The sequence below is a fragment of the Ambystoma mexicanum genome, chromosome 11, assembly GCF_040938575.1.
Source record: "Ambystoma mexicanum isolate Mex_15411 chromosome 11, UKY_AmexF1_1, whole genome shotgun sequence".
NCBI lineage: Eukaryota > Metazoa > Chordata > Amphibia > Caudata > Ambystomatidae > Ambystoma > Ambystoma mexicanum.
The window spans coordinates 1,177,377,218-1,177,390,949 of NC_090934.1; the positions used below are offsets into that span (position 1 = coordinate 1,177,377,218).

General features: G+C 48.2%; 1 protein-coding gene across 4 annotated transcripts in view; it reads left to right on the top strand.

The window, feature by feature from the left end:
- Window positions 1-13,732, top strand: part of VPS13C (vacuolar protein sorting 13 homolog C) — a 5,236,720-nt gene that overhangs the window by 4,688,791 nt on the left and 534,197 nt on the right. For all 4 annotated transcript variants that reach the window (XM_069624493.1, XM_069624490.1, XM_069624491.1 and 1 more), the window contains one exon: window positions 692-855. In XM_069624493.1, coding sequence (XP_069480594.1) covers window positions 692-855 — 164 coding nt within the window. The remainder of the gene's footprint in view (window positions 1-691; window positions 856-13,732) is intronic.

Here is a 13,732-nt window from a genome sequence, read left to right on the forward strand (position 1 = left end):
ATCATGGGTTCGGCGGTAATGTTAATCCCCATTCCCCATTGAGCCCATTCAGGAATGCACCATTCCCCATTGGGCTCAATGGATTATTTGTGGCGGACGTCGTCACACTAGCTGCTCTTTTTAGAAATGCAAACTCATTGGGGATGTAGAAGTGTTTCTGTATGTATATAGCACAACCATCTTGTTGTACACATTGTGTAAAAAAATCAAACATTTCCAGCATTTACGTACATAATTCAAATGCGATTGCCAATATTGGTGTCCCCTCATTCAAACAAGTTATTGCAGAATCAATGGCTCTAACAAAATCATGGTGACCATCTCATATTGCAGTTTGTTCTATGTTTTGTGTACACCCCATATGGAAAACATGAATATTTAATTGTCACACTATTAGCAATATTTGTTGAAGAATTGTTGATCATATGAAATCTATTGATGTTGCCTGTTTTCCTAAACACAGGTTTGACCGTCAGCTCTTATTCATGGCAATGACATGGTATTAATATTACAAGATTTAAAGCACAACAGTTGGCTATCATTTTTAATTTGATTCCTATTTGTTATGTAGCTTTCAGGATTTAATTTGCACTCCAGGGGTGGTCTCTGGTAGCAGCTGGTGATTCAAGTCACTGTTTGCTGTTAATGGTCTCGAGAAAATGCCTGACTTGCTTTACTATACCATTTGCAGGAGGTGCAGCAGGTGTTGTTTCCCGGATCACTGGTTCTGTTGGAAAGGGTTTGGCTGCCATCACAATGGACAAAGAATATCAGCAAAAACGGAGAGAAGAAATGGGTCGTCAGCCTAAGGACTTTGGGGACAGCCTGGCGAAAGGTGGAAAGGGTTTTTTACGGGTATGTATTTGCACACTTTGAACATCTAGCATCACAAGTGGTTTGTGTGTGAAATAATATTCTTGATATGGCCATTGTTATGGGTCCGGGTAAGGCCAGACCCCCTCCTGCATGCTTGCTTGACATTACAAAGGAGTCAGTGATTTTGGTTAGTAACTGGCATACGGGAAGCTGCATGCCCCTTTTATTGAGACGATGACATGGTGTGTGCCACATTTCACTAACACGTGATGCTGGATGAGCCCTAGGTGGGGCGGCCACCACGACAGCCGTGATGCCTATTTCCTTTGTTTGTGATCTCAAGCTTTTTATTATACACTGATATTTATAATATATACTCCCAAACCCCTCTCAGCCCAACATAACCTCCCCCAGTTCCTCATCGTTTGAAATTCACCTCCAGGGTGGATTGTTCATTAACTTTTTTCACCCACCAGATGGCATTGTGTAGCTCTGGGCTATCTTTGCTATGATGGCTGTGGTGCCTCCTGTGCTGTGAAATCCATCGTGTGTGTATATATATATATATATATATTTCTGAGGCTTGTGCAATCTGCTTACATCACATGCTGTGCATAGGCCGACATCTAGTGGAAGCTGCAGAGTATTACAGTTTGTTTTTCGAAACTCAAAAATGGGCGTCGACACAGGGCGTGCCAGTAATACTATCCCTAGTGTGACGTCCCTTGTACCCATGCTCCCTCACGCGCCTAGGACCCTCAGATTGTTTTTTTCCGCCATACTGGTCGGAAGCATTTCGCTGAGTTCTTGGCCTAAGCCATAATTTTGCAAAATAGTGATAATTTTACCCCTTTCTCCACCCCAACGTCGAGATAACGAATTTCTACACTCGACGCCGGATCGGAGAGGATTTCGACCGTCGACTGCACGACGGATTTGGGCCTCGAGGCTTCCGTCTCGGCCCGGGCCTGGGCCGCTGGCCTCGGCCCTGCAAGTAGGGAGAGTGCGGGGTGGTCATACTGTACACTCTTGTAATATATAGATACACTTATATATTCCTACATTTACCAGCCCGCTGCCACAAGCGCAAATGCCCTTGGGTCGACAGGCACGCCACGTGCAACCTCTGCTTGCCGAGGGACCACCCTGAGGCAAATTGCAGAGCCTGTAGTAGGTTTAAGCCTAAAACACTTAAGGACCGTTCAATGAAGCGTTGGGCCCACCACGCCAGGCGTCAAGAGGCCATGGCAGCGGAGGGCGCCTTCAGCGATGGCAGCCACGCCGTACTTTTGGACGGCGAGGGCTTTATGGCGTCGAAAGACAGCCGAGTGCAAGTCCCCAACCTCGGAAGGTCGACCGGCAGGCCGGCTATGGGGAACACCCCCGGTGACACGAGCGCTTCCCATGACACTTTCACAAAGCACATAAAGTCCAACCGATACTCAACGCGCACGTTGAGTTCTCGGAAAGAGCCACGTAGAGAACGGTCCGAATCGGCGTCCTCTGGGCGCTCTCGATCTAGATCGCCGCACAACGCCAGGCAAACATCCACTATTGCCAAGAGTGCCTCGCTCCCTAAGGTCACGGAAGCTCGATCGTCGGAAGACGAAGCCGACTTCCACCCTCAGGCCGCACTCCCAAGAGTCGGCGCCCACAGACCAAATTACTACAGATCCCAAACCCCTACCTCCACGCTCGAAGGATAGGGTCAAGACCCACGAACCTCGACGCCAGGCGTTGAAAAGCTCAGAGGGCCCTAAAACACACGGGAAACACTCCTCCAGTCACGGGGAGGGAGGGAAACAGCAAAGGAAGCAGTCTCTACCCACTTCCGAGCCCGTAGAACACTCCACTCCTCAAAAACAGAAAGACAAGTCCAGGTCTTCTGATAACACCAAAACCCCTGCACAGGCTACTAAGTCTAGTCAGGATAAATTTGAAAAACTCCCAGAAAGGGTCATTCCCAGTTCCAGAGAATGGACCAGTGTTGACATAGATAGGGTAATGTCAAGAATGTCATCTTTGGCAGATTTGTATGCAAAAAACCCAGAGCACTTTCTTGCTTATACTCCCGACGGGTCAGCACCCTCTGGCTCTAAGGATCCTATACCTCCAAGTACAAGGTCCCACTTTGAGACACCAACAGGGTCTTCAGACCCCTTCTACGTCCAGCCCTACTCTCATTACCAGGGAGAGACATCCTTTGTTGAGGATCCAGATTTGGGCATAGTGGAGGAACAAACTGGCACAGGCTACTATGGGGATGATGAGGATCAAGATGAGGAGGAGGAAGACCCCTACAGGGTAGACTCCCCAGTAGAAAGAGAGGCCCCGGTTACCGACTCCCCTGTCGACAACCAGCCGCTCCTGAATTAAGTGCTGTCTCGAGCAGCCGAACATTTCCAAATTGACACCCAGGGTGCCCAGGAGGAAAGAGACTTTGCAGAAGAGTTAGTGGGGTAGAGGGGGCCTGTTGCTCAGGCCATCCCTATCCTAAAATCTATTCAAAGAAGAATAGACCCGTCACTCCTCAATCCTAACCTCACCAGAGCAGTGAACCCTAGGATTGAAAAACTTTTCAAGGCGGCCCAATCAGACCCACTATATATAAGGGGGCATCTGAAGCCGGACTCCCTGGTTGTTACTAACACCCGTAAGAGGGCTGGAACACCCTTATCATCGTCCGAGGCTCCTCCCGACAAGGAGAGCAAAAAACTGTACGGGTTAGGCAGGAAAGTGGCCTCCACTTCCGCCTACCAGGCAAGGATTGCCAACTCCACCACCCTGTTGGCCAGCTACAACTGCCATCAGTGGGAAGAGGTCGCGGCACTCATAGACTCCGCACCAGAACCCTTAAAGAGCCAATTGGCACGAGTTTCAGCGGAGGGAAGAGCCGTGTCCGGTTGCATTTTGAAGGCAACCTTTGATGCCGCGGATAATTCCGGCAGATTAATAGCAGAAGGAACTGTTATTAAGAGACACGCTTGGCTACGCCAGTCTGGTTTCAAGGCTGAAACACAAGCGTCATTATTGGACAAATCAGTGGAGCCGGATCTGTTTGGTAAGGCGGTCGAGGACGCACTAAAGAATGCTAAGGACGAGTATGAAACACTAAAATCCCTAGGCCAGCTAACCACTAAACCCCCAAATCAGAGAGGGAATGGCAATTTTCGTCGCCCACGCGGCCAAAATTCCCAGAGAGGTTCTAACTATTCCCAGGGGCAGGGTACACAGTGGAACAATAATAATCAGCAGTCTACCCAGGGTTACGGCAGGGGTAATAAGAGAGGACGTGGTAGAGGTAGAGGCAGCCCCAATAAAGGAGGCGGCACCCTCCACCGAAACAGTGACGCTCCGTTCAGGGTCCCTTCTCACGCAACCCCAGTAGGGAGACGCATTTCCAACTTCACCCAAGCTTGGGAAGGGATCACATCAGACAGATGGGTGCTGTCAACAGTATCCGAGGGGTACTGTATAGAACTACTAGAGCGTCCCCGAGACCATCCTCCACGACAAAAAATACATTCTTTGGAACACCAGAAGATCCTCCTAGAAGAGATCGTCAATCTGCTAGCAAAGGACGCGATAGAACTCGTCCCGGGACACCAGGTAAACAAGGGTATTTATTCAACTTACTTCCTTGTGCCAAAAAAAGATTTGACAATGCGCCCAGTATTGGATTTACGGCCTGCCAACAAGTATGTCAAGCCCCAAAAGTTTCGCATGACAACTCTCCAAGAGGTAATCCCCCTCCTAAAAAAGGGGGATTACATGGCAACATTGGACATGAAAGAATCCTATTTTCATATTTCCATGTTCCCAGCGCACAGAAAATACTTGCGCTTCAAGGTGGACAGTCGGCACTACCAGTTGAAGGTACTGCCCTTCGGGATAGCTTCGGCCCCAAGGGTATTCACCAAGGTACTGGCGGTGGCGGCAGCACACCTACGCAGGGAGGCAATCCCGGTGTACCCTTACCTGTTGACTGGCTCATCACGGGGGAAACCCCAGTAATTTGCAGAACAAACATTCAAAGGAATATCGATCTCCTCTTCGAATTGGGCTTCTCAATAAACGAGAAAAGTCAAGTCTAGTGCCAAGCACATCCAAACAATTCTTAGGAGCTATCCTAGACACTCAAGAGGGGTTGACCTTTCCTTCAGAGGAAAGAATTCGGAATATACTGCTGCAAATTCCGCAATACCAGTCCGGTCTCCAGATAACGGTACGCAAAGCAATGCGTTTGCTGAGCATGATGGCGTCATGTATTTACCTGGTCCCCCACGCGCGCCTGCGCATGCGTCCCATGCAGGAATGGTTGGCGAAACAGTGGTCTCAGGCAAGTGGTGACTGGGACGATCTAGTGGTTGTTTCGCCAACACTGGTACAAAGCCTTCACTGGTGGACAAGAGAGAATCTGTCCAAGGGGAAACCCTTTTACAATCCTGAGATACAGGCGGTAGTCACAACCGATGCATGCCTGACGGGGTGGGGAGCTCACCATCTCCACCACACAGCTCAGGGTCTCTGGTCTCACGCAGTGGCCAAGAATCACATCAACCTGCTAGAGCTTCTGGCAGTATTCAGAGCGCTTCAAGCTTTGGAACCCTACCTTTTAAACCTGTCAGTGCAAATCCGGACGGACAGCACTACAGCCATGTTCTACCTGAACAAACAAGGAGGTACTCGCTCGCCAAATCTGTCCAAGCTTGCCCAGAAAATCTGGATATGGGCACTCAGACGGAACATCTTCCTGTCATCGCAACATGTTCCAGGGGATCTCAATTCTCTAGCGGATGCTCTGAGCAGAGACCCCCTCCCAGAAGAACACGAGTGGTGTCTACACAGAGAAGTCGTAGAAGATATCTTCTCTCAGTGGGGTTTCCCCTCTATAGACCTATTCGCCACAAGCGAAAACAGACAATGCCCAGGATTCGCATCCAGGTTCCCCCAACCAGACTCCCAGGGGAACGCCCTGTGGATGAACTGGTCAGGGATGTTTGCGTATGCTTTTCCACCAACACCTCTAATCAGGAAGGTGGTCAACAAGATGAACAGAGAATCGATGACGCTCCTCCTGGTTGCTCCCATGTGGGCGAGACAACCGTGGTTCCCACACTTAAGTAGACTGGCGGTGTGCGAACCCATCAGACTTCTGAGCTGGTACAACCTATTGTCCCAGCACCAAGGTCAAACAGCGCACCCTCAACCCAACTCAATGAACCTGGCATCATGGCTCCTTAGGTCATAGAGTTTGGACATCTCAATTTACCACAGAGGTGTATGGACATCCTAAAAGAGGCTAGGAAGCCCAACACGAGGCACTGCTACTTTGACAAATGGAAGAGATTCGTAATCTGGTGCCAGAGTAAGCAAGTCAACCCAGTGGATTGCACTCCTTCCACTATTGTTACTTACATGCTCCACCTGCTGGATGCAGGCATGGTTTTGAACTCACTGAAGGTACACCTGGCAGCCCTGTCAGCATACACCACTTCCCATAACAAGGTGTCGTGGTGGAAAGTACCAGTAGTTAAGGCCTTCATGGAAGGAGTAAAGAGACTTCACCCTCCTATTTCTAACCCACCTCCAGGATGGGACCTTAATGTGGTGCTATCTAAGCTCATGGGCCCCCCATTCAAGCCCATGCATAAGAGCAGTCTCAAACACCTGACTTATAAAACTGCCTTCTTAGTAGCTATTACCTCTATAAGAAGGGTCAGTGAAATTCAGGCTCTGTCAGTGCAAGATCCCTTCTTTACTGTCCATAAAGATAAACTGGTTTTACGTACACACCCTAGGTTCTCACCTAAGTTTATTTCTAAATTCCATGTAAACCAGTCCATCGAGCTTCCGGCTTTCTTCCAAGTCCCCAAAAGCTCGGCTGAGGTGAAACTACACACACTAGATGTGCGTAGGGCGGTCCTCTACTATGTAAACAAGACCAGACCGCTAAGGAAAACAGATCAGCTGTTTGTCTCTGTAGCCACAGGCAGAGAGGGGGATCGCGTCTCTAAAGGTGCCATCTCTAAGTGGATTGTTAACTGTATCCAACTGTGTTACTCACTTTCTGAAAAGACTCTGCCTTTCACGCCTAGGGCCCACTCCACAAGAGGCATTGGGGTCACCCTGGCTTTTATTGCAAATGTACCCCTTGACTCCATTTGCAAAGCAGCTACTTGGAGCTCTATTCACACTTTTACTCAGCACTACTGCATTGACACTCATTCCAAGACAGATACACAAGTGGGACAAGCGGTTCTAAGACATTTATTTGCTCATGAGCCTTCTCACATCCCACCTCCTTCTTCAGGTACTGCTCGCTAATCTATGCACAGGATGTGATCTAAGCAGATTCCACAAGCCTCAGAAGGGATACATTACTCACCGTAATCGTATTTCTGATGCTTGTATCTGCTTAGATTCACATGCGACCCTCCCTTCCTCCCCTCTGAGAGAAGGCGCATGGATGCTTGTAGTTTTACCTTTCTACCTTCTATCTGCTTGGACTATCTGTACTCAAGCTACTCCTCATGCTACCTCATGTCAGAAAAAACACAATCTGAGGGTCCTAGACGCGTGAGGGATCATGGGTACAGGGGACGTCACACTAGGGATAGTATTACTGGCACGCCCTATGTCGACGCCCATTTTCAAGGTTCGAAACACAAACTGTAATACTCCGCAGCTTCCACTAGATGTCGGCCTATGCACAGCATGTGAATCTAAGCAGATACAAGCATCAGAAATACGATTACGGTGAGTAATGTATCCCATATATATATATTTCTGAGGCTTGTAGATCTGCTTAGATCACATGCTATGCCTCCAGAACAGAGGAATATTAGACTTATGAGGAAATACCTCCAGGCAAAGCAAAGGGACAGGGTGCATCTCCCCTGGCAGCAAGTGGCAGTGAAAGGGAGGGGGAAGAGAAGGAGGGAAAGGTAGAGGTTATATGGTTGTACCCCCTCTGGCTTAAGCCGGTTCCAGCAGAAGGGTATAGTGACCCAGTGTGTGTGTCAAAGCCCATGTCAACCTCTGTGCCCCTACCAGCAGCCCCAGCACCACCCACATATGATTCTCGAGGAGTAAGTGGCCAGGTAAGTACCCCGGAAATAGATATTGAGAACTTCACCCAAGAAGACTCACGTTTATCAATGGCTCCCCCACCCCCAGAGCAGAACAGACGCAGATGTCCGAACCACCAGAGGTCAACAGAGGGGTGAAAAAAGGGAGAAATACTGTTCCGAATTAATGATACACCCACAAGAATAAGGGCCGACATCTAGTGGTAGTTGCAGAGTATTTCTAAAGTCTAAAAGAGACGTTGACTGGGCCACAGTCAGAGTCCATTGAAACATTTGTTCGGCTCATCACTGATGCTGGCTCCGTCCGTCGAAGGCCGATGAAGATGATCTTATGGTGGTTGATGGGCAGTAAGCGAAAGAATAGCAAGAAGCTCACAGACGTCCACTGGTACTCATGGTTCTTCACGTGTTGAGGTACCTCAGATTGTCTTTTTCCGCCATCGTGGTCGGACGCTGGTTGCGGAGTTCCTTCAGCCTGACTCCTTTGATTAACAAAATGTTTAATTGTAAACTTCTTACTATTCTTTCGCTTAGTGCTCATCGCCTGCCACAAGATCATCTTTATCAGCTTTCGACCAAAGGAGCCAGCATCGACAACGAGCCGAACAATCATCTCGACTGAGTCTGACTGCGGCCTACAAAGGCCTTATTGGGCCTCGGGCCATCACAGTAGGGAGAGTGCGGGATGCCATACTTTCTTCTCCTTTAGAGAATGCCTCATATGTTCCCCTCCTTTCCATTTCATTGCCATGCTGCCTTTTCCACCTATCATGAAAAATACACTGTTTAAGTAATGTCCATCCTGCAACAGGATGTACCCCTGGAAAGACAAACACAAGGTGTGTAACCATTGTCTCCCAGGGGACCACCCCGAAAAGAACTACAAATCCTGCAAGCTCTTTCACCTTAAAACTTTAAAGGACCGTAGAACAAAACACTGGGCCGCCCACATCATGCAGGCTGAGGCCTCCATTGATGTGGGGGGAGCATCCAGTGATGGTAGCACCGATGTCCTAAGAGACACCAAGGGTGATCGGGATTCGAGAGAATCCCCTGTGTGAGGCCCCGACTCCATTAAGCAGGCCCGGCGGTCGTGTTACAAAGACTATACCCGGCGCTTCAGGCACCCACACTTTATGCCACACTAAACATATATCCCACGGCCGACTGTTGAGAGCCATCCCTCTCCTCTGTGCCATCACGCTTGCCGCACGACAGGCCTTCGAAATGGACACCCAAGTCCGTTTCTGACACTGTGCCTAAAACAGGCACCTTTCACGCGCCAAAGGGCATGTATCGAAAGGCGCTTCAACGGCCCCCTTCAATACATCTAAGATGAGAGAACACATCAAATTGCACGTCCCAGGCACACTCTTAAAATCAAAAGGGTTGAAACCCACTAAATCTTCGACACCCCTACCGTCCAAGTTTTCTACCTCCCAAGATAGCAGCCTTTCCTGCTCTAAATACACTCTTTCATCACACGGTGCCTACGCCCTTACAAGACACCCCTACATCACCCTTACAGGACACTCCTACACCCTCAGGACTTCCCAAGTAAACTGAGTGGACCTCAGAGAGTTTTGATGAGGTTGTGAAGAGAATGGCCTTCTTTGTGGACTTCATGGACCGGCACCCTGAAGAACTTTCAAACCTTCAGGGCCCTACACAAAAAGAAGTATCTAGGGATCAACCAGCTGTTAAAAGGCCACATCTGGACACCTGACAGCCCAGCACCTCCACCCATACCCAGGCTACCTCTCAGTGCCCCCACCCATTTCAGGTTCTATGTTTTATAGACCCCCTTAGGTTCTTGAGATGCTGAATCTCAGGGAGATCAAGGGGACCGGTTTGACCAAGACCAATATTACGACGATGATGATTTCTATGTCATCCAGTCACCAGACCATCAAGATCAGCCAGTGGCTGACTCCCCAGTTGATAATCAGCTCCAGTATAAGGGGCTACTTTTCAAGGCTGCCGAACATTTTAAAATGGACACCCAGGATGCCCAAGTTGATAAGAAGTTTGTGGAGGACATTCTTGGCGACAAGAGGCCCGCTACACAATTTATTCCCCTCCTGCTATCTATTCAAAGGCACATTCAGCCTTCTCTTCTGACCACAAACCTTTATGAGGGCGGTCAACCCCTGCATCGAGAAGGTGTTCAGGCCGGCCCCTACAGACCCTCTGTATATCAGGGGTCAGTTGAAACCCAACTCCTCAGTTGTTACCACTTCAAGAAAAACGGCGGGCACATATCTAGCCTCAGAGGAGGCCCCGCCAGATAAGCAAAGCAAGAAAATATACACCTTTGGCAGAAAGGTGGTTTCCTCGGCTGCCCACCAAACAAGGATAGCCAATAATACCACCCTCTTGGCTAGCTACAGCTGTCATAAGTGGGACAAACTATAACAACAAATTGAGGCAGTCCCAGAGCCTCTAAAGTTACAGCTCCTAAGGACTGTGTCTGAGGGTAAGCAGGTAGCCAACTGCATTCTAAAGAACAACTTGGATGCCGCTGACAATGCAGGCTGCGTCATACCCGAAGGCACGTTGATTATGCGTTAGGCCTGGCTAAGGCAGTAAGGCTTTAAGCTTCAAACACATGCCACGTTGCTTAACATGCTCATTGAACCAAATGCCCTGTGCGGTAAGGCATTCAAGGATGACCTTAAAAGTGCCAAAGAAGAATAAAACACCCTGAAATCTCTTGGGCAACTGTCCAACAAACCGTTTGTGCAAAGGGAGTCTTTTGACACAAGACGGTTTGTCGGTATGGCCCACAGCGCTCCCCCAGTTACGGTCAAGGTAGCCAGTCAACATCATGGGGCACCTCACAGGGAAAGTACACCTCCTCCAATTTTCAAAGAGGCTATAAAAGATCTAGGAGCAGAGGTAGAGCCTCCTCAGCCAGAGGCACCACCCCACCCAAGCAATGACACCCCGCTCCAGCTCCCCTCCCATGCCACTCCAGAAGGATGTTGCATCTCACAATTCACCCACGCATGGGAGGGGGATCACCTCAGACAAGGGGGTACTATCCACTGTGGTGGGTGGATACTGTATAGGGCTTCTACAAAGACCATCCAACCACCCGCTAAGACAAAGAAAGACGACCCAAGAAAGCATAATACTTTAGGAGGTGACATCACTGCTGGAAAAAGACGCCATCGAAATCGTCCCATCAAACCAGGTAAAACAAGGGTATGTATTCATTGTACTTCCTTGTGCCAAAGAAAGAGCTAACAATGCACCTGGTACTAGACCTGCGACCAGCAAACGCGTATGTCAAGCCACAAAAATGACGCATTACACCGCCTCTGGAAGTAATGCCCCTTCTAAAGCAAGGGGACTACATGGCAACATTGGATATGAAAGATGCATACTTTCATATTTCAGTGTTCCCAGCGCACAGAAAATACCTGCGCTTCCAAATCGCGGGAGAGCACTACCAATTCAGAGTGCTCCCCTTCGGCATAGCTTCACCTCCAAGGGTATTCACAAAGGTACTAGCAGTAGTGGCAGCGCACTTACATAGAGAGTCATCCCAGTGTACCCTTATCTGGACGACTGGCTGATAACAGGGTAATCCCCTCCAATTTGCAAACACAACACCCAAAGAACAATCAACCTTCCAATTGGGATTCTCCATCAACAAGAAAAAATAAAGTTTTGTTCCCTGTCACACAAGACAATTCCAGTGAGCAGTCATAAAAACAAGGGAGGGGCTAGTCTGCCCCTCGATCGAAAGAGTTCAGAGCATGCCGTTGCAAATACCTCACTATCTTGCCGGTCGGCAAATAACTGTACGCAAGGCAATGCGCCTGCTCGGGATGATGGCCTCATGCATTTACCTAGTTCCACACGCTCGGTTGGGCATGCGCCCAATGCAGGAGTGGTTAGCAAAACAATGGTCTCAGGCAAGCTGTCAGTGGGACAATCTAGTGGTTGTTTCACTAACCCTGGTCCATCCCTTCGCTGGTGGTCCAAGGACAACATGTTAAAAGGAAAACCCTTTCGCAATCCAGCAGTTCAGGCGATACTAGCTACAGACGCCTCACTCTGGGACCTTAAAGTTGTGTTCTCAACGCTCAGGGATCCGCCCTTTGAGCCTATGCACAAAGCCAGCCTCAAACAATTAATCTACAAACCTTCTGGTAGCCATCACCTCAATGGGTTAGTGAGCTACAGGCATTATCTATACAAGACCCTTTCTTTGTAATCCACAAGGACAAGGTGGTCCTTAAGACACATCCAAAGTGTTCGCTGAAATTTAATAAGTTTCCATGTCAATAAATACATTGAACTACCTACTTTTTTCCAAAATCCATCTAACTCAGCTGAAAGGAGCCTCCATACACCAGATGTAAGGAGGGCTGTCTTGTACTACGTAAACAAAACAAAACCTCTAAGGAAAACAGACCAGCTGTTTGTTTCCATAGTACCTGGTAGGGAAGGTGATCACATTTTTTTAAAAAAAACATCTCCAAATGGATAATCACGTGCATACAGATGTGCTATTCACTATCAAAGAAGACCCTACCTTTTCACACCAAGAGCTCACTCTACCAGAGGTTCAGGAGCTACTTTAGCATTTATTGCGAACATCCCCCTAGAAGCTATTTGCAAAGCAGCTACTTGGAGTTCCAAACATACTTTTACTCAACACTACTGCATTGACACACATTCTAAAGCAGATTCACAGGTGGGACAAGTGGTGCTAAAACATCTATTTGCTGTACCTTCTCACAACCCATCTCCTTCTCCAGATACTGCTCGCTAATCTATGCATAGCATGTGATCTAAGTAGATCCACAAGCCTCAGAAGGCATATATTACTCACCATAATTGTATTTCTGATGCTTGTATCTGCTTAGATTCATATGCGGATACCCTTTCTCCCCTCCTGGAGTCGAAGGTGCATAGATGTTTCTTGCTCTATCACTATTTCTTCTGCTTTATTACATCAGTACTCATGCTACACTTCATGCAACCTCATGTCAGAAACAAAACAATCTGAGGGACCTTGACTCATGAAGGACCATGGGTACAGTGGACGTCACAATCGGGATAATATTACTGACACACCCAGTCGATGCCCTTTTTTGAGTTTCAAAAACAAATCATGTAATACTCTGCGACTACCACTGGATGTCGGCCTATGTATAGCATGTGAATCTAAGCAGATACAAGCATCAGAAATTCGATTACAATGAGTAATGTATGCCATATATAGAACCCTACGTCCCCATTGTAATGCAGATTCTCCATCTTAGCTATATCATGGGCAGCAACAGTTGGTACCGAAAAGCTTTTTGCCAGTGAACGACTAGGTGTGCCTTGGTGCAGACCCTTCTCAATGGTCCTCTTCTTGTCCCCAGAAGTGACTGTGTCCATCTCATATATAGGGCACACCACAATCAGTTGATTTTTTCCATGCACTCAGCACACTGGAAAGGAAACAGTTATTTCCTGTCAGAGATTTTTCTCAAAACTGCATCCTTATTAAAAACAATGCTGGGTTCTACTAAAGTACCTCTAAGCTGTCTAAACTGACCCCAACAACGTTTGTATTACTTTATTTTATTTATTGGATATTTGTAAGGCGCCTATATAACAAATGGTGTTTCAAGGCACCACAAGGGGGGTGACAAGGGAGAAAGATAACGGTCCTACTAGGCCCTCTCACATTCGGATCGTGCAAGTGAAGTAACAAGAAGTGCGAGGGAGAAGGGGTGGGTATGCCGGTCTGCGCGAATGCAAAGTGCTAGGATGGGAAGGGAAGAGCAGGACAAAGAGGAGAGAGTGCACGTGAAAGGGGG